We start from the raw sequence: 27,150 nt of genomic DNA, 5'->3' as shown, positions 1-27,150 counted from the left end.
GTTTTTGGGCCTTTAGGAGTCACAAAAGTCTTCACGAAGGTCATTTAATATAAACGATACGAGGGAAGTACCAAGATTAAAATGGGCCGTTGCATCTGCATTTTTTTCCCTCTTCCACCATTCAAAATCTGCTCGGAGCAAACTTCATGAACACTGTAGTCTTAAGAAGCAGGAGCTTATATTATGACAGTCTAGGTTGAACACAAATAAATGCTAAATATATGTACAGTTTATATCCTTGAGCAACACAATTTTTCTTGCAGCTAATTAGCAAGAGAAATGAAAAATTTATTGAATTATTATTATTATTATTATTACATTTATTTATAACTCCGTATAAAGACAAATTATTCTAAAGATGAGCAAAAGCAAGTCACTGGCCATTTAGATTTAGATTTTCTCTCCTTTTTCAATCTGTTTTTCATTTGGAAACAAATACATCTAAACTATACATTATTTATTCATCTATATTTTTTTAAGTGAAGACTTTGATGCAATCTCTGCCGCAAACCAACATTACTAGACGAGTATTAGTGCTCTTTGGTTTATTTATCCATCTGATTGGTTACTGACCTGTGAGTCACTTTGGTCAGTGACAGGTCAAAAAACAAAACTGACCGATGAGTCAGCAAAATTACTGTAGGCAAGACAGTTTAGCTCTGTGGTTGCACCAACGCAAAGCCTCATCATTTATATACAATAACTCCCAGAGTTCAACAAGTAGAGCAAAGTGGCGATATTTAGTAAACTGGGGTTTTATTGTTCAGAATAGAGCTCGTAGGACGATTCTGGATGGTTGCAGAAGATTTGAGCAGTACAATGACCTGGCATTGTAAATATATTTGCAATGTTTACTGTTCAGAAATGATCCTTTAGGAGAAATGATTTGGTGTCAAAGTTAAGCATATGTCCTATATATATGTGTCCGACTAGAGAGTCGCGAGTAGTCATTTATTTTTGGGTGTCATAAGCTATAAAGGTTAAGAGCCTGTGATATTGACTGCTGCTGCGGCCGCTGCATCACTTTATACATTAGCTGCATACATTATAGAGAAGCATCAAGCAGCCACTCTGATTCAATCTGACAGCTTGTCATTATGAGTTACAACCAGCTTCTCTTCGATATGAAACATACCATAGCACTGGCTGACCGTCCGTCCACAGACATCAGGACAGAAAGACGTCCTCCTCGAGGGACGTTCGATAAGGAAGTGACCACAGACTCAACTCGGGCCAACAGCAGCATCAATGTCAATGTGCAGTAAGGGTAAAGGAGGAATAACTGAGGTCTTAAAGGACTATACCACTGTTTTACCACAAATAATGAACACTTAATGTTTCTAAAAACCTTTTTCTGAAGTATTGAATGAAAATCAATGGGCATGAAATTGAAACAGATTTACTAAGAAGTGTAGAGATTTTCCCAGTATTTTCTCTTCAAGTATAAATCAATGGTGATCGTTTCATGAAAATGCCACACTTAGGCTTATTTGTTGCAGAACACTGGGCACAGTGACGATGCTCCAGGATGCAGCACGGCACACAAGAACATACGATCGTTATTTATTTACCCTCCAAACCTTTTCCATCTCTTTAGAATCCTTTCTTCTGTGCTTTAGCTTGTGCACCGTTCAGAGCAACCCAACCAACCACGACAGACTTGTCTCTTTAGATGGCTGACAGCTGGACCCCCCTCCCCCTCCCCTCCCCTCCCCTCCTACACACACAAACACACACAAATCCCTCGTAGGACTTGCGCATCTTCTTTAAGGTCAGGACAAACTTTAGGCTGTTTGAACACCAGATTAGTCATTAAGAATGATCTGCATAAGTAGAAACCAAAACTGTGAACTCTATATTACATTATTGAATGAACAAACCCATCTGAACTGTGCTGTATAATAACATCTCAGTCAGTACAATCTTCAACCCTCATTAACTAGAATGATAGAAACAAATATGTTTATGTTGGGACTCCAAGAAGCATTTAATGCAAACAATGGTACAAAAATAAATTCTGCTTAAGAAGGGCTGGTACTGTTGTGAAATGAAATTTTTACCAACTGTACTATGTGTACTTCAGGAGAATAAGAGGTAAAAAAAATCAAAAAAAAAAAATCTTTGAATTCTTACATTTGAAAAGAGAAGGCGAAGTGTGACCAGCTTTCATTAAAAAAGACAAAATGAGAATGCAGTAAACTAAGAAGTGACATCCAGCGTTTAGAAACATTAGTACATCTTTATTTCTTGTGCTGTAGCAGGCAGCGTTGGTGTGTAGGCTGAGGAGCCGAATCGGCTCTGATGGTTTTCACCGACCTTCAGTAACCTGCTTCTTCTTACTCTCGTTCACTATCTAAGCAATTGTTTCAACATTTGTTCCTTATTCTCTGCATTGTTCTTATATGGACTCAAGGAAGAGTGGTTGTTGCCACGGTAACAACTATTATAATGAAAAAAGGAGAGATTTAAAAACAGCAACTTTCTCTCACTAAAACCATTTCTTTTTAGTATAGTAAGTCTACTAATATGAAACGACGGACTTTTCACACGCAGTTTTTCTCGTTATGTTTAAGAAGCTCGTTCAAAAGCGAGCCCACCCTGATCCTAAACACCAATCAGCTAATGGATAACATTTGTCACGTTTGACACCGAAGGGTAATTAAGCCGGTTACACATAACAATCAGTATAAATGCAGTTAGACCAGGATGCTCATTAGGATGCATTAACATCATTGGAAGTGTCTGACCACACAGCTGGAGTTTTAAGCCAATCAGCCTAAGTGATATTGAGAACATCTCCACCGCAGCGTGCAGCCATTTCTCACAATGTTAACACGTGGTCAAAAAGTAAAACCTGCTTTTCATAATTCGGAAAAAGGGATGTTTTTGATACATGTTGAAATACCAAATAACAATAGCAGTACTAAGAACAGATGTATGCATCCACCACAGAGATATTTGTTTGTTTGTTTGTACTGTGACCTCTGTGGGGGCAAAGTTAAAACGACAAACCAATGAAGCAACTTTGGCGATGAACCACTTCCTGTAAAAGATGTCAGAGATATCGGTGTCTTTATTAAATGAGAAGTCTAACAATGTTATGGGCACGCACGTGTTCTTTCAGGTGCATATTTTGTTTGTATTATAGGATATAAATATGGAATAATATGTGCAGTATGACGCTGGGGTTGCATGTAAGGTATGTGACTAATTTCCAGCCTCAATAAGAACTAAAGTACAGTAAAAACAAGCTCAACAGGAAGCTCATAAATGAAGACGATAACACTTTATTCACGTCATATTCCTGATCAAGATCTTTTTATATCTTTGTTCTTGGTACTAAACAGTCGTCATCTAAACATCTTGCTGTCCTGTTGCTGTACATTTCTTGACCAACATCACCTGCGATGGCTTGACTGCACCGTCTACTTGCATCTAACAAAGAATAATGAAGGGTTGAATGGATTCTGTGACATTCATGTCTTACATGTGCATTCCCAAAAGTTATTAAAACAGACGGAAGTCTTGCCTGTTTGGCCTGCAGGTTGGTTTGCGTTCCTCTCGTCATTGGTCGGGCAGAAGACCACAAATAAATCAAATGCTGCGAGTTGCAAGTTTTTCCTCTTCATGTAAATTTGAAAAGTTGTCCCTGCGCATCTATACGTCCTTGAGAGTTCGTTCACTTTGGTAGACTTGAGATGATTTCACGTGATCTCTGCTGCAGAGTTTTCATGTCCAGCTCTGTGTCCTGGCACTTCTCTCTCCTGATTTATGAGAATAGTTTCTCCCCGTTTTCCATCACAGACTGAAAACCCATCACACTGTGACTGCACCTGACCCTTTCTGGATTTGCATCAACTAGCACAGGCACTAATTAACCTCTCAGCTGGTGTTATTTTTGTTCCATTGCGATGTTATACATTAAAAAAAAAAAAAAAAAAAAAAAAGGAGGGGATTTATTTTAGATTTCTTTTGGTTGAAAAAATTGATATCATCCAGGATGCATTGTGGGTCTTGTCTCGCTTAGTTTTTTTTTTCTGTCAGGTTGCTTTAATGTTTTAATTATAATCCTTTCATCTATAAGAATAAAACCATGTGTGGTTTTGTGAAGTGTGCGTTCAGCATCACAAGCAGCAGGATGACTTCCAGCGCCCGAACCTCTCGGGATGTCAGATATTCTTTTTCTGACCCGTGAGCAGTCGTGACGCTAAAAATATCCCTTTCAGGAAGACTCAAGTAAAACACGACAGTTTCTGTTGACTGTGCGGGCGAACCTGTAAGTACAGGAAGTGTGGCTTTAACTGCACCCCTCCCTCCCCCGTCGCTCATGTACAAAAACAAGTTAATAATACCGCTTCTGTAAGACTAAAAGACGGATGACTGCAGCGGGATTAATTTTAAAATGACAAAGGTTTATTCGCAGGAGCTGTAGCTGCTGTTGTGACATAAAATGACAGATGTCATCGCTTCACTTGTGCAGTGTGCTGGAAAAGCCTCAACCTTCCTGCTGCCAGGTCAAAGGACGAGAGGAGGCACAAAGAGAACATCTCTCGTCTCTCACGCACATCCTCCCGTCTTTCTTTCCCTCCGTCTGCCACTGACCTTCCTTTTCTTTCCCCTCTGATCTTTCCCGTTGTCGTATTGAACGGATGCTCGGGACGAGTTTGTCGTCGGGAGGAGGGAGGACGGTGGCCATTAAACCATCGTGTTGCATTACCACCGGAGCAGGCAGAGGAGGAAGAGATGGAGAAGTAAAAGAAGGGGGGGCAGGAAGTCAACTCTGGATGCTCCACAGTTAAATCCCTCTCAGAGTGGGGCTGAAATATCTTCTTGTCTTTTGAAGCAACTCATCCTCATTTCAAAACAACAATAAAAACATACTGTGTATGAGCATTTTCAGCTCCGAACACGACGACGTACCGAAACGAGAACAAGTCATTTGCAGAAACCTTTATCAACACGGTTAACGCGGCGAAACTCGCAACTTGATAAGTGTTTGACTCCTCAACTACTTGGTTAGAGTTATGAAAAAATGACTTTGAATAACTACAGTTGTTACATAACTTACTTATGAGATGAAAATGCATCAATTTATTTATTTAACTTGCGTATGTTCAGTTCAAATAAGTCAATCTGGACTTTTTGGGGGTTTTATACGAGACATGAAACAGCAGGCGAAAGTCTTGTGTTTGATCCGACCAATCATTCCCCATCTTCTCCCCATCTTGACTTCGTCCCTCTTTACAATACGCAGACGTGTTTCAGGAGAGGACAGTCTGTCAACACCACACCTGCCCTTTCTAAAAAGGTTCAAAGTCTTGTTTGGGGTTTTGGTAAGAGGTGCGGTCTGCTCCAACTTCAACCCCATCCTCAGATAAACCCTTCAGCGGGTTAGGAAAGCTGCTGCCTAAACCCTCCACAACTCATTAAAATCAACGCTGTCAGGATGTCTTTCAGCAAGGCGCCAAACAACTTAATCCTGAGCCTCTATCAGACACGCACCTCCTAACGTGAATGAGGTATACGAGAGCTAAACAAAACAGTCGCAATTTAACGTCTCATTTAGTGCTTGCTCGCACCGTCCAGCTTCGTAAAATAACATTGTTTCATTGGGTATAATGTAACTGATAAAAAGGTTTAATAGAGGATTCACTGTTGGAAGAAGAGGATGCCCCTCGTACTTGCGAGTCATTAACGAGCGCTTTTAAATGGCAAATCCATCACTAATGAAGCCTGTGAGAAAGAAGAACACTCGTTTCTTTACGTCGGTACTTCTCAACACAGCTGGGGGCTAAATAATGCGCCAGCACTGTACTTCCTTTTGTAAACGTCCAGTCACGTCTGAATGAAGCCATGAGGAAGATTTACGTCACACATGACTTTAACAGATAGATGAAGGGGTTCCACGTGCTGCCCTGTCATTTCTGCTTCTTCTTTTTTTTTTTTTTTACATCTACTCAAGCAAAATAACCGATTTTTGGGCTTAAATGAAAAAGAAGTGCATTCAGATAGTACAACGTAGTAGAAACACATTGTGTTATGTTACTGTCCCCTGTGTAACAGGCTCATTAACTGCGGGCTGGCTGGTTGTGGCTGTATTCAGATGAGGCCAGCAAACATCACAGGGGAGTCCAGATGATAAGAAACAAACACATGCCTCCAGCAATGTCAACACGGGATCTTTCCGCGGGGCCCGCGTGAGCTTTTACACAAAGTCGGACTGATGCTGTTTCAAGGTTGACGGCGCCTCAAGATGACTGACGGGTGCAGTGGTACGAGCTGAGGGGACGACGGGGAGGGTGAGACAAGCCGTGCTGACTCCAGTGAAGATGTAAAACGGCCGCGGAGAAATTTAAAATGACAACTAAAAGAGTAAAAAAAAAAAAAAAAAGGGGACGCGAAGAGATGAAACATGACCGCGGACCACCACAACAAGTCGACCGGGTTTCTCTGGGTGTGTGTTGCTGCTGCGTGTAGGGGTGAGGGGAGGTGGTGGTGGTGGTGGGGGGGGGGGGTCTATTGTTTTATAATTCATACATACATATCAATAGCGACTGTTTAGAGTTGCAAACAGCAGCTGCTTGTTGATATTATTTCATATTTTACTTCATCTTTATGTTTTTGCACTGAATAACCAGTGTAACTGTTAAATGCAGCTTTTTATTGCCATAAACTTTTCACTTGCTGTCATGCTGCAGAATGAATTTGGTGCTGATCCGACTTCCTTCCTGATTGTATGCGGTGCCTTCAAAAAGCTCACGTAAGGGGCAGTAATAAGGGAACGATTGCGTCGTTTCAGACGAGGTAGCGCGAGCCAGCGTTTTGTCACGTTGGGGAACCCCGCTGGTCATCGTGCCACAATCCAGGCGGTTTGCGCCGAACGTTTTTCCCTCGGCGGCCTCGGGAAGTCGCAGCAGGGCTCAAAGTGTCGGAGCCCGCGGGGGCGGGGGGCAAATGCAGCGGATGCACATATGTCAAAGAAAAGCCACCTGGTCGCCTCCTGAATTATTGAAAAATAATACAACCGGCTAACTGCCTCAGGAGGCTTTCTGAAACATTTCAAGTGTCTCTGTTGCTGATTCCCCCCCCCCCGAGTTTGACACAAAATGCGTCTCGCCCTCTCTGCTCACGCTTCAGGTTTATGGTGAAATCGTAAAAGCAGTGTCCACAAAAACGTGTGTAACTCCGGTGATGTTGATCCAGCGGCATAGTTTGGAATAATAATCCACGAAAGTTAACCCGTCCGCTGATTACATGCAGATTGCTGCTCTGCGCTCCGTTCATGCTTCACAGGCTCTGAACTTCTTGATCGTGCCTCATATTGTTATAAATAGTCTAAAATTCCAAACTCCATCAAAAAAAATTTTTTTTTAATTGCATGGTGTGCTATGAAAAAAAAAAAAAAAAAGTACTTGCCATCATTCAGTGAGCAGCCAGGATCTTCTCAGAGAGAGAGAAAAAAAAAAAAAAACCTTCAAAGAAATACTGTCCTCCCACCACAATGTAGGTTAAACCTGTTATAAAAGCATCATATTGCAGTGGAAGTACAACGGAGCATTCACTCGTGATGAAACACAGACGCAGGCACACTCCTGTTTTACTGTTAAATTAGAATGTGTGTTTAGATGAGGTAGTATGTGGGTCACAAAACAGCACTGTGTGTGTGTGAATATGGGTCAGAATACATCATACTTCCCCTAAATCTCTCTCTGTGTCTCTCTCTCTCTCTCTCTCTCATGTGGGATAGATGGCAGAGAGACAGATTATCACACCCTGCTGGCCCATATTCCTGCCTTCCCCTTGTTTAATCATCTACCCCCTTTTCCTAATTAGTTCATCCCTTACCATCCCATGTTGTTGTTGTTGTTGTGATCGCTTGTTTGGGTCGTCCTATCCTGATGACATTACCGCTCATGAATTATATACTGATTCAGAGGTTTTTCGGTGCAGTGCTGTCTGATTAGTCTATAAATTTTAGATCTGCTTTGTCAGCACGCACACAATGAGGATAAATGGATAAATATTGTAGATACTGATTTATTTATTTTTTAAGTGAGAGGCTTTGTTCAGACTTACTAATTTTGTTCTATATTTATTCTGGTTGTTTCTGGATTCAGTTGAGATGGTTTGAGGTTCACGCTTGGCACCAAGGCTATATTCAGACTGCCTTGTTTCCTGGATGTGGTCTGGTTGTGTCACAGAAAAAAAAATACGTGTTCAAATAAATGATGCCTAAAAATGTGTATTTCATTTAAAAAAAAAAAAAAAGTTTAAATGCAAATACGAGTCACACAAACTCATGCGGTCTGCACCGAAATGAAAATAATCACTGACAGTGATGGCAGTATATCCGTCTGTGATTGGTCAGTCATCTCTGTAAATCCAGTTGTGATTGACCAATAAAACACTGCAGATCAAGTTGTGATTGGTTAATAGCCACGATAAAGCCATCCTGATTGGTGAAAAGAACCACATAAATTCAGTGAGTGCTTTAAATCCAGCCACGATTGGTCAATAAAGACGGCAGAAAATACACACACACACACACACACACACACACACACACACACACACACACACACACACACACACACACACACACACACACACACACACACACACTTTACAGTAAAGTCTCAACACAACTGTCCTCCCTTGTTCTTCACCTTCCCGACAAGTGAACAGTTTCAGGCCGTCGCTGTCGCTTCACACACAACATTTCGGTTCAACTTTTGCGTCTGCGTGTGTTTTTTTTTTTGTTTTTTTTTGTGCTTGATTGACGGGTGTCTCATCCCGTCACACTCGGCTGTACGGTGACAGCCGCACTCGTTTGCCCCACTTCTGTTCCTTTCGGTCTACGCATCGTTTCCTCCGAAAGACTGACAAGATGGTAAAACGCGAGCAGACTCAAACACCGGGCTCGAGTGTCCATTTAGAAATCTGTGCGTGCCATCGCAGACACTTTTGTATTTTTTTAATCTGACTCTGAAAAGGCGGTCGCCCCTTAATGCATGCTGGAATAAACATCTTAACAACAAAGAAAGTTCTTATCTGTGTCCCGGGTCCCAAAAAATAAAAGGATCTTTTGTCTTGCCTCTTACACAATAATCTCTCTAACAGCAATATCACCTCTGGCCTGAATAGACACGTAAAAGCTGTGAAATTGTTCTGACATTTAAAAAAAAAGGAAAAAAAGAATGAGAGGCAGGGGTGTCCACTGAGAGTTTGACAGGCAGCCACATGCCCAGCTGGGCAGTTTTAACCTCAGAGAACCAACACATACGGCTCGGTGAAAATTCAACTCGGAGCAGCTTTGGAAACGGACGATGTAACATCTCAAAATATAATGGGTTTTTTTTCTTTTTCTTTTTTCATTTCGTAGCTTCATACAATACATCATGGAGTCAACGTAGCAGGATTTCCTCATCTGTCTTATTTCTGATAACCTTAAAGACAACCTGCAGGACGTTTTTTCTGTCAGTACGATTACACCCAATCCAGTCTCGGGGCACAGGGCCAACCGGAGCAGTCACATAAATAAAAGCCCAAATGGTCGTAACGTCATATCACAGAAAACCCATTTCAGACGGATGTCTCCCTTTTGAATTAGAAGACTGATGTCTCGCTGACCCTCCCCGCCTCACGCTCACTCTCACACCTCGCTTTCTTTTCTCCCTCAGTGTGTGAATCCCTGTGTGGTTCCTGCTTTCTCCCTCCCTTCCCCGCCGTTCACAGAAGTGCCGTGTCGGGGATAATGATGGGCGAGAAAAAGGGTGGTGGAGAGGAAGGAGTAGATGATGAGATAGATGAGGAGAGGGGAGCAAGAGGCGATGTTTAATCATGTTAAAACAGCTCTTGCACACACCCGGCTCTGTAGCCTTTTCCCTTCCGGACACAGACACACAGACACACACACACACACACACACACACACACACACACACACACACACACACACACACACACACACACACACACACACACACACACACACACACACACACACACACACACACCAACACTTTTATGGATCAGACATGTTGCGCAACATGATGGAGTGTCGTGAAATGATTAGAAATGTATTGCAAACCACCAATCCATCAATCCATCCATCCTCAGAAATGACAGCTGTGAGCAATCGGATGAAGTATCAATAAACATCCGTCCTTCATCTATTTCTTCTTTGGTTTATTTTAGAAAAATTATCAAAACATATCAAATCTGATATTCAAGGCTTGTTTTCTCACCGAAATGACTCCTGCACGGAATAAAAATAGGCTTTTCTGTTACATCGCGGTGATCATCATTAAGCGCTAATTCAATTAAACATTTAATTTAATGTTTTAATTAGTTTTGGAATTTGGGTAATTTCCTCTGAACAGATGAGAGAAAAGGGTGGTGTCTAAAAATGGCACACCACACTCACATTTAGTACACTGGCATGTTCGTACTTCTACTTTAAGTATGTGAATAATGACAAATGGTACACTGCTGTTGTGGACTTACTGGCTACCGACACGTCTGCTGGGTTTGTTTAGTTATTCCATTGTTTCTCATGTCTTCTGTTTCACGCGTACAATTAACACACCGACGGCTTCTGTATCTCACAGCACTGACAAATCAGCTCTTCACTGTGGACATGTAAAGCTGGCATTGGGATAATGTGACGTTACGCAACAGCCGCAGCTTTGCTCAGACGCCGCGGGGTTAACAGTCCCTCCCTTTCCGTTTACTGAAGCCACAATGGCGACCGTTCAGGGTGAGAAGCGTTCATCGTTCCAGAGTCAATCTGCGGACCGGGTTCGAGTGCGCCATTCACGTATATTCACACTTGAATGCTCTCGAAATAGTCAGGCGATTCCGTCCCCCGCATCCGTTTAAGCTGGCGCACCTGCCCCGAGTCGGGTTTGTCGGCCCACGTCACAGCTTCTTACTCCCACGATCTTCAGCCGCCAATCAACCTGCCTCGGGGTAGATGTGACACAGCAGGAGGGAATCTCAACCCGCTAAAGACGGCTGAGATTGAATGAATTTGCAACTCCTCGGACTTCCTTCAATACCTTTGTATTCTTTCTTTTTTGCCAACATCTTTAATAACGCTTTGTAGAATATCTGCACAACAGTAAACGTTTGAGAATGATGGATCTTCATTTTTTTTTTTATTTTTTTTAAATACAAGTGTTAGTTAGGAAAGGATGCAAACTTACATAAAAGTCCAAAACATAACCAGTTCACCTTATCTACGGTCATCCATACTACCTTTCCGGGCACTCGACGTAAATCTTGAGGTGAAGAAACTCTGATTTCTAATCTCATCCAGACTTGAGGCTTTAAAGTGCTTCATACGTCATGAAAGAAAGAACAGGTTTGACCTCTTAACGTCCTTGTTTGCTTGTTTTCCTTCAGCCTATTGACAGCTGACCTCAAACCTCTGAATTAACAGCTGCCATTCACTACTTGCTACGTTGATAAAGTGTAAAACCATATTAAAAAAAATAATCTGCTCATTAATTTCACTTAAGGAAGCTAATTTCAAACTGCAATTAAACCTGAAGGAAAGCTAATGTTGTAAAAGGAATGGAAAAACTTTTTTTTTTTTTTTTTAAATTGAGTTTTTTGGAAATCATAAGCGTAAAACTGTATTTTTTTTGTACCAAATAAGCTTAACTCTGCAGCCGTGCTGTCCTTTTAGTGTCTTACACTCTACATATCCATCCATCCATCCAGCACGGTGACATTGAACAGCTGAGCCAATACGTCCATTTTTAAATGACGGAGCTAATGAACTGAGGAGGAGGAGGATGCAGCCGGTGTACTGGAGTTAAAGGGAGCCGGCGTTAGTCAATATTGGCACCAAAGACATTAGCAAAGACATTTACCCTTCAGTTCTCCTTCCTCTCCTCACCCCCACCCCCCCACTCCCCCTCTTTTTCTTATTCTTTCAGCCGTTCCAAGCCACCTCCCTCAATTTCTCTTTCCGCACCTCTCTTTTCTCCCGCTTCCCCCTCGAGAACGACACTGTTTTCCCCCCCGATGCCCATTTCGCTCCCCGACGCCGGGCTCCTGTTAACTGCTCCCTTTGTTTCATCTAGATGCCATGCTTCCTTTTTTTATTTCAGCCATGCTTCATCACCCCCTCGTCCTCAGGTGATAGATAGATAGATAGATAGATAGATAGATAGATAGATAGATAGATAGATAGATAGATAGATAGATAGATAGATAGATAGATAGATAGATAGATAGATAGATAGATAGATAGATAGTCTTGTTCTGCTCACAATTCACTTTCCTTTCATCGCTCTCCTCACACACACACACACACACACACACACACAACCTCGCCCACCTGTGGTGTGTATTAATTGTCTACGGGCCCTGATCGGGCGGTTAGTGAGGTGGAACAGCTTTGGTATTTGCTGACCTGCCGGGCCGTGAAATCTGCTCTCATATGCACACGCCTCATATCCATTTAAATTGATTTAAATAAACGACCTTACACTGAGAGTAGATTGGGAGAGGACGGACGGACGGACGGGCGGACGGAGGGACATACGGACAAAGAAAGATAGGAGGATGAGATGGGAGGCAAAATGCCGTTAAATGCAGTCTCCCCCCCCCCCTATTTCCATAAAGCATGGGAATGTGATGATTGATGGCTCGGCGGCGTGAAGGCAAGGCATTGTGCGGCTCTGATAGATGGATAGATGATGTGTGCAGCGAGGGGGAACAGAAGGAGATTCCATTTCAGATGTGCCTTCTGATGCACGTGCATGCAGGTGCTCTAATATGTAGATTGTGTTATAGCCTTTCATCTTTTTGCAGCGATAACACAGGTGGGCACACACACACTAACACACAACCCTCGCACTACCAACCACAGGTCCTTGAAATGAACACATGCACAATACAATAAGTGTGAACTGATACATGAAATACACACATCCTCATGTTTGTTTAAATAATCTGCAACTTTTTTTTTTTTTTGACACGGCTGCACCTTTATCTGTCAAGGTCATAAACTATGGCACTATTATGCTCTGGAGATCAAAATAATGAATGCAAATTCAAGCCGTCTCCGCAATATTTGTGGAAGCTTGTAATGTTTATAAATTCCCGCATCCCCCCCCCCCCCAAAAAAAAAAGGGTTGACAACAATAGCTGCGCTGAAAGTATTACTGCGTTAAGTAGTCTTTTTAAACTAAACTCGCTTTATGAATGAAAATGACTCCTCATTTAGAATCAGCACGGTTCAACTCCTTTCCTTTCACCACCAAAACAAACTTCGTGCAGTGGAAAATGTGGTCTTCGCATTAAAATGATCGAATTAAACGCCTATTTTAAGAAGACGTGATTATGTATTAGTGTTTACTTAGTAGTTGTTCTTAGAGTTTTTTATTTTTTTTTTATTTTCAATAAGTTCAATAAAAGATTGAATATAAGGTTAAAACATGATTATTATCACAGGAATTGATGACATATTGTTTACCAGGTAATGCTTAACAAAAAAAAAAAGCTTTTTTTTTTTTTTTTTTTTTTTTCTAATTCCTGCAATTTTACCGGAAAAAACTTACTCCAGTGTTTTAACAGCTATTTGCCCAGTTTACTGTTTATTTTTCTCAATTTTAACACACACATTTGCAGGAAAATATATCAGCAAATCCCTTTGCTAAGTCAGATGTTTACTCTGTAAATATCTTCCCTGACAGCATTTCCCCTTTGTAAAAAAAAAAAAAAAAAAAAAAAAAAAAAAAGAGGGCAGATGTGGATGTTTTTGCTGGCAGTTGGCAGTAGCCGGCTCTCCTCTGAGGCGCAGCAGCAGCAACCCGCAGGCACAAACTGCTGCCATGTGGTCCACGTCGTCGGCCTGCTTTACACTGTTGAAAGACGCCCGAATATGCAGCTCGGTGAAAAACTGTGTCAACAGACAAAACGCAGGCGAACTGCAGACGACACGTCCGCCGGTTTCACAGCACGTTTCACAAAAGGTGTTTCAAAGGGAGAAAACCGGCGTGTGAATCACGCAATCAAAACAAAAAGTTGAGCAAAGAAATAAGAACAACAACACCACTGTCACTTGGTCAACTTTGAGAAACTTAATGAGTCACCATGGCAACAATGAGTGTGTCCCAGCATCACTTTTAGTTGTCCTTTGGAAACGTCTCCTCTGTCGTCTGTACTTGCAGTTTTACTTTAATTTAAAAAAAAAAAAAAATGTTTGACCAGGTTTAAGTTATCGGTTGTGTTTTCTCACTTTGCCGTAATATTTATTTGGTGATGACAGTAACAGATATTTTTCTTAGTCAGTTTGTATTTTGTTTATTTGCGTATGTTTTCTTAGGTTGCTGTGCGTTAAGCTCTCATAGCTCTCACGCCTGAAGCTGCGTCACTTATAAAGGTTTCAAAACCCTTGTTTTTCCAATTCTATTTTATTTTATTTATAGAGCGCCAAATCACAAAATGGGGCGCTTAATACAGTAAAGTCCTTGCAACAGAACTTTAGAACATTATATAGACAGACCCGGCAATTCCCACGTAAACTAGGGGGAAAAAAACTCCTCTTTAAAAGGAGAAAAAAACCTCCTTTGAGCAGGAAGAAACCTCCGACAGGACCAGGCTCAGACTCCAGGGAAAGTTCAATAATCAGTTCTATTTTCTGTGCATTTGGGTGCGGCAACCATATTTTTCAAATGGTAGTCACTTGGCCTAATCATTGGAAACGGCAAATTTATTGTACGCACTAAATATTAGCATTACCACCATAACAGTCATAAATAACACACATTCTAGTAATAAACCGCATCCTCATCACCAGCAGCCGCCGAGTTACGTCAACCGTGAAGTAGAATATCAGATTATTAGATTCAGATTATTAAAATAAACCATAAATGCTCTCCTCCTCTGCTTTGTGTCTGCAATTTTGTAAAAGTTATCAATGTCAGATATTTGTTTTTGATGTTTTATATGCATCTTGGATGCAACCAAGGCACGTACCATTGGAGAAAGCAGCACTCGATTACAAAACCTACGATCCTGATGTCCAACAACAACTGAGTGGGTGTTTTTTTTTTTAAATACTGAATCATACATGGTCAGGAAGCGGGCTTTTTTTTTTTTTTTTGTAGAATTAACACAGGACTGTAAAATGTCAACCTGTACAATACGGCACGAGAGCAAACACCTCGGCATATCTATAGAGCCGCCCGTCCCAAAGCTTTTTATCTGTCTCCTCGCTCTGTTCTTTTATTCATCACTCTATTTTTTTTTTTCCTGGGGAGGGAGGCACTGTCGGTGGAGGTCTAAACGCCCTGGAGGGGGGATGGAGAGATTTCAGGTGTCAGGGGAGGGAGAGGAAGAATCAGAGAGGGATGTGAATAATAGATCAGAGAGGAGGGTGGGGGGAGTGGAAAAAAAAAAGTGGGAGAGAACGAGGGAGACGTTAAAGGGTGAGAGAGAAACGAGGAATATAAAGGAGGCATCAAAAGGATGGAGAGTCAGATGGAGAGGAAGCCGGAGAGATTCATGGGAGCGGGGGAACAAGGAAGGAGGGGAGGACGGGTAACTTTTCTTGGAGGGCAACCGTGTCAAGAAAAAAACGCACATCTATAAGAGACCTGCATCTGTCCGTCCGTCCGTCCAGCCGTCCATCTGTTCATCTATCCCCTCCATCCATCTGTTCCTCCCTCCGCCGCTCTCTTTTTCCTGCCTCCAGTGTGGTCAGGAGTTGTTGCATAAGGCAGCGATTCATCTTTTATTGAGATGGGAAGCTTGCTATAAATACGTCTACCTTGTTCTCTGGAGTTTAAAAGCTCAACCTGTAACCCGGCTAAAAATACACAAAAAGGATACCCACAACAACAACGACAACAGATCGAAACGATACTGTACGAGCACACAGGACACGACTCCTCTGCTTCTTCTGATTTTGTTGTGATTTCATTTGGCAGCACTAAAAATTATTATAATAATTCTGTTTTTTTTGCCTTAAGACATAATGCAGTTACATTCGTACCGGATCTGATGATTTCAATTACATGTTTAAATTTTCAGCCTCATCACCAGAGACTGTTCTGTACAACCTAGTCCGATGATCAATATTAAATGTGAGTTTTTATACGCTTTTCATTACATACCTGCCCGACATTTAACATTCTCTCGTGCTATGCATTTCATTTGTTTTATAAGATTTCTAAACAAATACAACAATGTAGTTTTATCTCATTTCTGCATACCGTGATCACGATTATTAACCCACAAAACATCTACTCAGACTTGTTATTATTTAAATAAAACCACCGTACGTTGTACTCTAGCACTGATTATAAGAACAAATGTACAGCTCAGTAGGGTAGTAAACATAACGGTTTATCACCACATAGTTTAAATATAGTTTATAATCTTGTAAGCTCGTCATTTTATTTATTTGACACCTTAAAACAGTTAATTAAGCAAATATCGGATTTTTGTCTGTCGTGTTTTGTTATATATATATAAAAAAAATCCGGTTTTATCGGATATTAAACGTAATGTTAAACCAAGGAAAACATCCGTCTCTTTGTCTGTCTCATATTTTAGGGGAAAAAAAACAAAACCTTTCCAGCACAATGACAAGAAAGGAATCACAAGTTGTGTCAGTCAAGAAAAATCCAGCGCCCCCCCCCCCTCCTCCTACCAACCCCCTCAGTATATCTGCAGAATAAATAACACTTTAATACCAGGAGACTAATTAAAGCACACAAGCAAAACCTCAAAAACAAAGCAGGCAGAAAGAAGAGTGACGTGTCTTACCTGAGCAGATCAATTTCATCAGCATGAACCCCTGTTCACAGTGTTTCCTATTGGCACATCTCAACAGGCAGGAAGCCAACTTCAACTGGTCTCCAGCACGCAGCGGCGCTGTGCATGTAACTACAGAGACGGGGGGAGGGGGGAGGGGGAGGGGGTGGGGAGGATGGAGAGACAGGACGAGCGGCGCGTTAGCGGGAGGAAAATGTGAGGGGCGTTCGAGAGGGGAAAAAAAACAAAAACAACGGGCGGGTAGATGGCGCATGAGAGAAATGAAAAAAAGAAAGTGAGAGAAGCTGGGTTGTTTTACAGAGAGCGAGAAAGAGGGAGGGAGAGGGAGGGAGAGAGAGAGAGAGAGAGAGGGAGAGAGAGAGAGAGAGAGAGAGGGAGGGAGAGAGAGAGAGAGAGAGAGGGAGGGAGAGAGAGAGAGAGAGAGAGGGAGGGAGAGAGAGAGAGAGAGAGAGAGAGAGAGAGAGAGAGAGAGAGAGAGAGAGAGAGAGAGAGAGAGGGAGGGAGGGAGAGAGAGAGAGAGAGAGAGAGAGGGAGGGAGGGAGGGAGGGAGAGAGAGAGAGAGACTGATGTGCGAGTCACTACCTCCAAGCCCGGCTGTTTATAAAGCCCCAGGTAGTGTGTGTGTGTGTGTGTGTGTGTGGCCGCCCACGCCAGCCTACGAGTGTGTGTGTGTGTGTGTGTGTGTGTGTGTGTGTGTGTGTGTGTGTGTGTGTGTGTGTGTGTGTGTGTGTGTGTGTGTGTGTGTGTGTGTGTGTTTTTGTACGCGTGTGTTCATTGCTCTTTTCCGGAACATGGCCACGGGGTTGAAATGTTCCAATCAATACCTGAACTACACACACACACACACACACACACACACACACACACACACACACACACACACACACACACACACACACACACACACACACAAATGCGGCTGCTGTAATACTTTTTGTAATACTGTATACTGTAGTTGTAATTCGACAGCAAAAAATGACTAAAACTATGAAAATATCATGATTGTAATAAATATTATTATGAAAACACATAGAACACACAATTTAAAAGACCTTATGCAGACTTGTTGAATGAAAAAATAAACTATACACGTAAAAACAACTTTATTTTGGGGGATTTTATAGCAGCCTTTCTGCAGACATGTTTTGTTTTTTTTACTCTTCAGGAAATATAAAGCTGCTTCTGACAGCCTGTGTATTTTATTTTATTTTTTAATCCATATTTGAAATACAAACTAATCTTGTATTTTCCACAGTGCTGTTTAGGCTTGAGGTTACTTCAGGCCAAAGTTTGCTGGACCTCCTCCAACTTCCATTCATCCATCGGTTGATCAATCGTTTCCATTGCGAGCGGAGAATCAAATCGCGACACTTTCCCGATACACGTTACAATCACAAACACTGCACACGCCAGAACGTACAGCAAGCCAATAACAACACCAACGTTGTTAATATACAGAACACGCAGAAAAAAATGATACGAGTTGAAATAAGACAAACACGTGAAAAGCATTTGGTTTTAAACACATTAAAAAAAAAAAAATGACATGCTGTAGAGAGAGTAGAGGTGACCAATGCATCATGGGAAGTCTAGCAGCATGACTAAAGGATGGTTCGGGGTCACCTGAATCGGCCCGAACTATAAACCTCTTCACTTCATTCCTACTAAAGTTGTTGCTTCGACGCAGTCAGACATGTTAACTTTATAATTTAATAACAGCGCAAATCCATGGAAATGTTTCAAATCAGTCAAAAGTAGGCAACAGGTTTTTTTTTTGGTTTTTTTATCGTCATCAAAGGAATTTATTTTTGTGGATGTGCGTGGTTGAGTTTTTTAAGTAACGATGTTGAGTCATGATAAATGTGTGAAATTATACATTTAGATTTTTATGTCATCAGGTCTCCAGCAAGAAAGAAAAAATCCGCCTTTAACAGAAAATATTCTTCAGTGCTTTTCCTTAACACCCTAAATACAGTCATTAACGGCTTGTGTTTTAAACTGGCCCTTTACTTTTGTATCTGTAACTTTTACAACCTACATATGTTTTGGTAATGTGCCATTTTTTTTTTATTCATTTTTTTGTTTTCACACAAAGCTCCAGCTGCACCGTGTTTCATCCAAAGAGGGGACGATCTCTTCCAATGTCCTCGATTTCTTTCAAATTCTCAGCATCTGAGCTGAGTTGCGTCTTCTAATGAGCGTCTTTGTCGCGATAAAGATCGCCCCGAAGCGTCCAGAACAAGTGCAGACGTGGGCCTGCGAGGCTCGGGGGGCTGTCGGGTAACAACGCGTCCCGACGTCGTCGAACGCGTCGTCGTCGTCGAGCCGAAGCGACGAGGCGTCGCGCTGCGTTTCTTCCGATTTCGGATAAATCCTGGAGCGCGCGTTGAGATTGTAATCCCTCACTTCCTGTCCGCAGACGGAGCGTGCGCAGGGAGCCGGCGTGCATGTGTGTGCGTGTGTGTGCGTGTGTGTGTGTGTGTGTGTGTGTGTGTGTGTGTGTGTGTGTGTGTGTGTGTGTGTGCGTGTGTGTGTGTGCGCGCAAGCGATTGTGACTCATGAACCTACGATGCTTTCTGCATTGTCGTTACATAACTGTCCCCGCTCGCACAGACAGATATTACAGACGACACACTCTGAGAGCTAGACTGAACTATCTCCCTCTTTCTCTCAGCACAAGACTGGGGTGAGAACAGCCCACAGTGTGTGTGTGTGTGTGTGTGTGTGTGTGTGTGTGTGTGTGTGTGTGTGTGTGTGTGTGTGTGTGTGAGAGAGAGAGAGAGATGGAGAACAGAGCTCACAGGATTTGTGTCAACTCCAACCCAACACCCGATGCAGCGGGAAGAACTGACGCTACAGTAAAAGTAGATATCAGTTAAATAACATGAAAAAGAAATCTGCGTTGTGTACTAACAGTGGCGGGTTTTTTTAGTAAGCAGCAGCAGCAGCAGCATCCTTTTTTATTTAGCAACTAAAATCTACACTTTAAAGATGATGGATAAATAGATCAAGGTAACTAGATGTGAAAATAAAACGCGAAAAGAAGAGTCCGCATTATTTCAAATGAGATACAGTAAGAATAAAACCCTAAAAAAGTCTTTAACGCTCGGGAAGAATAAGAAATAGTTGGATGGTCAGATTCAAATGGACTCTTTCTCATTTGACTGCATAGTTACATGTATTATGTAATCCGATGGTTAGATGGCAAAGTTATTCACTTTTTTGTTGTAACTTTTGCTACAGAGCATGTTTGTGTTAATCACTGCTTTACAAATGAAAGCGCTTTAAATCCTGCAATAACCAATAAATGAGGAATTACAGCTGTTCAGAGGAGCTTTGTTGCGTGGAAAGCTCCTTCGATAAATGAACGCGATGTAACTACAGTCAGATGGTTTCAGCGTGAATAATGAAGTCGAGGCCAACGTCCGAAGTTCAACCGCAGCTTCACACCCGAACCAGATCTTTGCAGCAGATCTTCGGCCAAATTTCAGGAATTTTAACCGCGTCAAAGAATCTTGAAGCTGATTTCCGTCATCGCGAGTTAAGTTTCGAGTTACTCAACGAGGAGATCGTCTCCGAGCCTTGTTTTCTGACGGTGGCCGCGTGTTGCGAGTCTAAAACAGTCAACGCCATCGCATCACAGCTGCGAAGACATTTGGACACAAATACAACCTCAGACGCTGACGGTGGAAAACAAAAAACCCCGAATAAGATCCTTTAATAATAAGCATTAGCGTGAGGATAACAAACGTGGATACATTTTTTTTTTAGACTTGAATGCACATTCGAATGGGAAATTATGTCATTTCTCTACAGAGTTGGTTTGCTCGTACGCTGCCAACACCAGACAACTGCCAATTTCTCAAAAATCGCGTGTAAATGTCCCCAGAGAGGGTTGGTTGGAGATGAAAGGCGTGTGAAAAGCCATAAAGTGGGCAGGCAAGAGCAGGAAAAGAGCGTATACGACTTGAAATTTCAGAAGAAAATCACAGAAAGCCAGACGACATTTGACCATGAGAGTGGGCTCTCTCTCTCTCTCTCTCTCTCTACCGCAAAACATCTTCGAGGGGAGTTTTTTTTTTATGATTTTTTTTTTTAGGTTGATAACTGTGTGACTTAGACAAAGAAATGACATAAAGTAATAACCAAGAAAAAGACAGTTATTGTATAAGTTGCCAGAAAACTCAGTTTTCGAGTGTGTCGCAGCAGTTGTGGGGATTGCAACGCTCCCCGGGTCGGACAGAAGCAAGGCAATGATGGGGAAAGAAAAGGAAGGAGGGCGTGAGGGACAGGACCAGTTAGAGAAAGAGAAACTGAGGGAATCAAGTATTGCCTGTAGCTACTACAGCACTCCATCATTTCTTCATCTCCCTTCCTGGTATTCCCTCCCCCCCCCCTCCTCCCTCTCTCTCTCTCTCTCTCTCTCTCTCTCTCTCTCTCTCTCTCTCTCTCTCTCTCTCTCTGTGTGTGTCCCTCTCTCCCTCCTCTCATCCATCTCCTCCCAGCTCTCTGTGACAGTCTATTTGGCCCACACAGCCCCGTCATCCATTCAACCTGTCAGTCCCGGCGACACCAACAATCTCACACCGGCTCGCGTTTTGGTCGAGTCGAGCCGGGCGGGACGCGCGGTAAGAGCGTCCGTGCCCCCCACCCCCACCCGTGAGTTCAGTTTCCATGACGGCCGGGTCAGCGAGCCCGACCCCCCCCCCCCAGTGAGAGGATCTGAGGTTTCAGCCCCTTTATGAGTGTTCGTCCCTTCAGCGCTTCCACCCAAGCCCTCCCTCCCTCCCTCCCCCCAAGTCCTCCACCGTTACTGTATTCAGATAACTTTTGTGGATGAAGTGGTCGTTTTTTGACATCATTGCTCTCAGTAGCCAGAACGATTTACAGACCCACTGAGCTCAGGAAGATGCTCAGAGTGGACGAGGCTACTTCATGCATCGGATTTTAATCCATTAGTCAGGGTATTTCTGAAGAAAACATGGACTCAGCAATTCATCTATTTATATTTGCAGTTAGATTATAAAACTACTAGTACGTACAACTAAAATATACATTCATTTAAAGTTAAATCTTTGTTTTGAAAGTGACTTTTTCTAGTAGTTCAGATGATCGGAGTTTGCTACTGGTGTCAGTTTTACTCTTCATTTCTTACATAACAGGAGTGCTTCATCCTCACTCGACGTTCGAACGCAAACTATCCACGATTTAAATGTGCAGATTATTACCTTGAACTCACTACGATCAACACATCTTCCTCGGTTTGTCGCATCTGCGCGAAGCCACAACCTCCACGCGTCACTTACGCGACTAAACTGCAAGATTTCTACCGATAACGATACCATCTAATCTGAGGCCTCACGGGGCTAAAAACAACAACCATCTGAATCCTGCTGTATACCGAATCCAGCGGCCGATCGTAGTTTATAGTAGTTGTTAAAAGATTACAGTGTGAGTGTCAGGCTCTCAGTCAAAGTGCTTTTTGCAGCGTAGACCGTCACAGCTGAGTGGCTGGAGGCAGATAACCCGTGGCAGGGCTTTGTTATCGTCTGGGGAGCCCGGAGCTGAGAAAGTGCATGCAGTCCTGACACTGTGAGGCCCTTTAGATCGAACCACAGTCACCGGAGCAGTCGCACGCGTCAGGACTCGAAGTATGTCTTTTTACACTGGAACACAGAAAACAATTTACAACACAGCAATATTTTCGTTCGTTCTGCATTTTATTTTTTTTGGTATCATTTAGTTGTCCCTTCATCCAATTCCATGTATATTTTGTTTATCTCGACCAGTGTGCTCTTATAAAGCCTTCTGCACCCGTTTTGGATTTTCTATGAACCGAATTCATTAATGCTTCGCATCCATTGTAATGTGAGCGACGAAGAGATGTTCTTTCCTCTCTGGCACGACTGTAACTGTGGGCTCGTCACTCGACTGTACTTCACTGCTGAAACAAAGGAGTTAAAGTGTGTGGGAGGGAAGCCTGGGAGGAAAGCTGAGAGAGAGAGAGAGACAGAGATGAGGCTATCCAAAATAAAATCACTATAACAGGCCTACAATACTCCTATAGGGACCCCTGGTGTATTTGTGGTACCCAGCTGTAAATTGACCTAAAGTTCAATCACCTCATATAATGTGTGTTTTTTGGTATTTTTTTTTTATAGAGTTTGTGCTTTTTGTTTCCAACTTGTCGCATTGTTCATTAAAAAAAAAAAATGCCTGCAGGGTTCAGGACATTTCATATTCATCAAACTATACTCACCCCTCATGTATGGAGACATTTGCTAAATTCAGGTTTTTTTCCCCCCTAATTCGTCACCTATTCATTTCAATCGAGCAGATGTGAAGGAAGTAACTGGATGAGAGTGTAATGCAATGATTCAAAAGTACTCCACTACAAGCCCTGCAATGATGTTACATAAGGAAAAGTATGAGAATCAAAATGAGCTTAAAATATCAGTAAAAACTGACCGCATTAGGCTGCAAAGATTTCTTTATCAATGTTATATGTTGATTATTGGATTATTTGCATTGATGTTGTAACAGGTATTTTATCTGTGGTATTCACTGTTGGGTATCTGTAAGAGTGCATTGGTGTTTTGTTTTGTTTGTATTAAAATGTGCATATATCTCCAGTAACTATACATACATTTAATATCAAATGTGCATATGGAATATAGTGGAGTATAAAATGGAAATATTTAAGTGCAAACACCTCCTAATTATACTCTTGCAATCGCAGTTATGTCCCAACTGATTAGTTTATAGGTTCTTTTCTTTGAATAATAATCTCCTGTCAGTCCACCTATTTGGAGTATTACATAATACCCTTCAGTGGGAGGCAAAACACTGCGAAGAGGATGTCAGCACAAAAACTCTCAAGTGCTCCAGATATGAACTACAACCACATCTCCTCTTAATCTACAGTGTTGTACTCGTTTCGTAGTTATCAGCAGTCCAGCGCGAGGCTGTCACAGTTTTTTTTGTTATGGGGTGAGGACAGAGAGAGTTTTTATGGGTGAGGACAGAGAGAGAGAGAAAGAGAGAGAGAGATAAAAAAAATTTTTTTTTTAAAAGACCAAAAAAAAGCACGACGCGGGCGCGATGAGGCTGCTTACCTGCACAAATGTTGAAATATAGGTCTCAGGAGTCCGTTCATCAGCTCCTCAATGTCGCCTCACATCACTGACCGCAGCAGCAGCATCATCATCAGCAGCAGCATCCCAGTTTGCTCCCAGTCCGGAGGTCCTCCCCCCTCCTCCCTTGCGCTCTCTCTCTCTCTCTCTCTCTCTCTCTCTCTCTCTCCCTCCCTCCCTCTCTCCCGGGACTTGGCCCACCTCCTCAGAATAGCGCTTCCGTTAAACTCCCGGTGATACCCGAGATTTTTACCCGACGCACGATGATCACCAGCACAGAGCCGAGAGGCGCTCCGATCGTCCGAGCAAACATCCTCCTCCCGCGTGTGCGCTCCCGTCCTCACGAGCGAAACACTCCCCCGTCCCCCCGTCCCCCCACCACCACCACCACCACCACACCGTCGCCACGAGCACCGACACCGTCCTCCGAAATCCTTTTATTTCCCTTCTTCCTCTGCGATCGTTCCTCTATCGATCAACGTCACCGATCATCGGCTTTTTCTCACGTGCGTCTTCAGCATCCTCCCTGTCCTCGGGTTTTTTCCCTCTCCGTCCCGTGGCTCGGCTCTGCAGCCCCGGTAAGTGTGTCATGCCCGGGACGAGGAGAAGCGCATCATCCAGGGCAGGCATATAGCCCGACGGTGCGACAGCCCCCCCCCCCCCCCCCCGAAAAAAACAACAACCCAAAAAACCGCAGTGATGCTCTGATTTACAAAGATTTAATGTGCAGAAATCCGCCTGTAGCTATAAATATCTATCAGATTAGTTCTGAACAGGAATTATTGAATTATACTCAAACTGCATAGCCTATCATCATACAAAGCCTTTGGAAAAGTTTGAACGATGCAATATCTTTTAAAGATACAACAACAACAAAAAAAGCCCAGTGATATTGTGAAAAAAAGAAGAAGAATATTTTGGTCCTAGTTTTCAAATATGCTGCTGGTCAGGAAGTCGTGGGTTCAATTCCTCAGTTTGAAAGCAGCAGCAACACCACCAGTGATACCCTTCATGGGAAAAAAAACAACCCCACTCCATTTGCAGGTCAGACTGCGGTTGTACTGGAGCACGGTGCGCACGTGAAGCGGAGGTTACATCCTCGTGAAACTACTGGGAATAAAAATCACGAGTGGAAGGTGTTTATTTGAGTCGATATGTCTCCATTTGTTGTGATGTTTTTTGCACAAAGTCACGAAAGAGCTGTTTTTCCTGGTTTGATGTGGGAGAACATCACCGACCTGAAGCTCATCCAAGACCTTCGACAGGTCGCCGGTCTTTAGCTCCGACTCGTCACCCACATCAGCGTCACGCTTCATAAACGATGTTGTGACTAAGTGGAAGTCCGCCGGGTTTAAAGCGTGAACATAATTATAACATCATGTCCGAGCACTTCAGATACCGTCGAAGCCTCACGAGTGATTCTGAATTTGTCCGGTCTGATTAAACTCTTGGACCGTGTTGGTTGTGCACCGACTGTTTGATCTTCCCCGGTTAGTTTTGCTGCACCTGTTAGGAGAGAGGTGTGTGGGGGGGGGGGGTGGCGTGATTACCGTGATGACACCGTCACACCACCACGAGTCAAAATGTCTGCTGTGATTAAGGCCGATAAATAAACGGGGACGTGATCTCGTTTTTACCTTCAACCCGCGGAGCGTGCAGGGCCTTTAGAAACCAACACATTTCACGTGCAGATTCTTTGTTCCCATTTTGTTCTTTTTTTTAAACCTGCTCTTGTGTCTCAGCTTCCTGCAACCTTTACGCACAACGTTTCCTCTGCTTTTATGCAGTTGTTTTTCATCCAGATAGAATAAACTATTTGCTTATGACATTGAAATTTTAGATACAAATGTAGGACAGCCTCTTTAACTTCACAAAAAAAACAGCACAAAAAAAGTCTGCAGGCTGTATTTGCTGCTTTCAGCCACAGTGTGGCGACAGAGCGCTGCCAGTCTTCTCAGTCAGTTCAGCTCGTGTTTTTTTTTTTTTTTTTCCACTTGGTTGGTTCATAAATCATCTATCTCTCATTCTGCATGCACATTAAAAGTATAAGAGATGGTAAATGAATATTTTAAGCCAGGAAGTCAACCAGATCACATGAAAAGCAGTGCTGCGGTGGATCAATCCTCATTTTTCAAGTTAAAATGTATTTTTCCTTCATCTCTGCCATTTAGATTTGATTCACAACCAATCAGGCATCAAGATGAATTTGATATTCATATGCAGACTCCTTTAAATGCGCTGGACGTAAACATACCTCTCAGCAAATCAAAAGAAACGAGCTGTGTTTGAAGGCATCAGCGTCAATACACGGTTTTTACACTATATTTGACTTCAGTCACCATCTTTATGGCTCCGGGCCCGCTGCTCTAAACTGTCCACGATTCTTTCAACTGGAAATGGATGAAAGAAAAACAAAGACGGGCTAACTGAGAGGATGGGGGGGTGGGGAATGGAGGGGTGGTGGGGGGCAGGGACAGGAATATCCTCCTCTTCAAGTATCTACAGCTCGCAGGACGTTAGTCAAACAGCCAGAGCGGCAGCCATTGTTGAAATCCTACAATTTTTGACTGTGTGCATTCCTACAAAGGATAATTCAGTCCTCTGTTGTGAAGGAAAACATCTCCCAGAGGATTATTCACTCCAACAAGCCTCGTAGTCTTTTTTTTTTTTTTTTTTTTTTTTTGAAAGCCAAACAAGGAACCACAGTCTGCAGTCTGCGGTTCCAGGAAGAAAAAAAAAACCCCACGAGTTGTTGGACATGTCTGCATCTGCAAGAGCTCCTGCTTTTGTAGCAGCTGTTTTGAACTCAGGTTTATTTGTCAGTGTGTCAGTGGGATGTTTGATGCAGCTCTTGCTTTTTTGTGATGGTTGACTGCAGTACTTTAAAAAAAAAAAAAAAAAAAAACAGGAATGAGGACCAGGCCTGTTTCCAGTAGGCGTCTGTATGAAGGGGGGGGGGGTGTATGTCTGAGTAATCCTGTTCCACTATGAGTTACACATGGGGGGGGGAGTTGAACCCCTCTAAATCTGGCAGTGCCATGTTCTAGCTCCTCAGCATACACGCCACAGCTTTTATGTCTTCCCGCGGACAAAGACGAGGCGACACATCTGCTTTACGGCCCGGCGAAAACAAAAAGCAACCAAATAAAAGAAGCTAAATCCTGACACGCGTCGCGAGGCCAGAACGTACGTGTACGTGTGTGTGGGTGTGTGGGTGAGT

The 27,150-nt window shown here is 42.7% G+C and overlaps 1 protein-coding gene across 1 annotated transcript in view; it reads right to left on the bottom strand.

The window, feature by feature from the left end:
- The window catches only part of bean1 (brain expressed, associated with NEDD4, 1), a 40,995-nt gene extending 16,713 nt beyond the window's left edge, over positions 1 to 24,282 (bottom strand). The window contains exons 1-2 of the mRNA XM_069712897.1: positions 23,913 to 24,282; positions 16,789 to 16,908 (exon numbers count right to left, since the gene is read on the bottom strand). Coding sequence (XP_069568998.1) covers positions 16,789 to 16,813 — 25 coding nt within the window. The 5' untranslated portion in view covers positions 16,814 to 16,908; positions 23,913 to 24,282. The remainder of the gene's footprint in view (positions 1 to 16,788; positions 16,909 to 23,912) is intronic.
- Positions 24,283 to 27,150: the final 2,868 nt, after the last annotated feature.

The sequence above is a fragment of the Brachyistius frenatus genome, unplaced genomic scaffold (assembly GCF_029030835.1).
Source record: "Brachyistius frenatus isolate BFR_SWC_R1_liver_20210118 unplaced genomic scaffold, ASM2903083v1 Contig_113, whole genome shotgun sequence".
Taxonomy (NCBI): domain Eukaryota; kingdom Metazoa; phylum Chordata; class Actinopteri; family Embiotocidae; genus Brachyistius; species Brachyistius frenatus.
The sequence above is the reverse complement of the archived record's forward strand: the minus strand, read 5'-3'. Positions and strand labels throughout refer to the sequence as shown.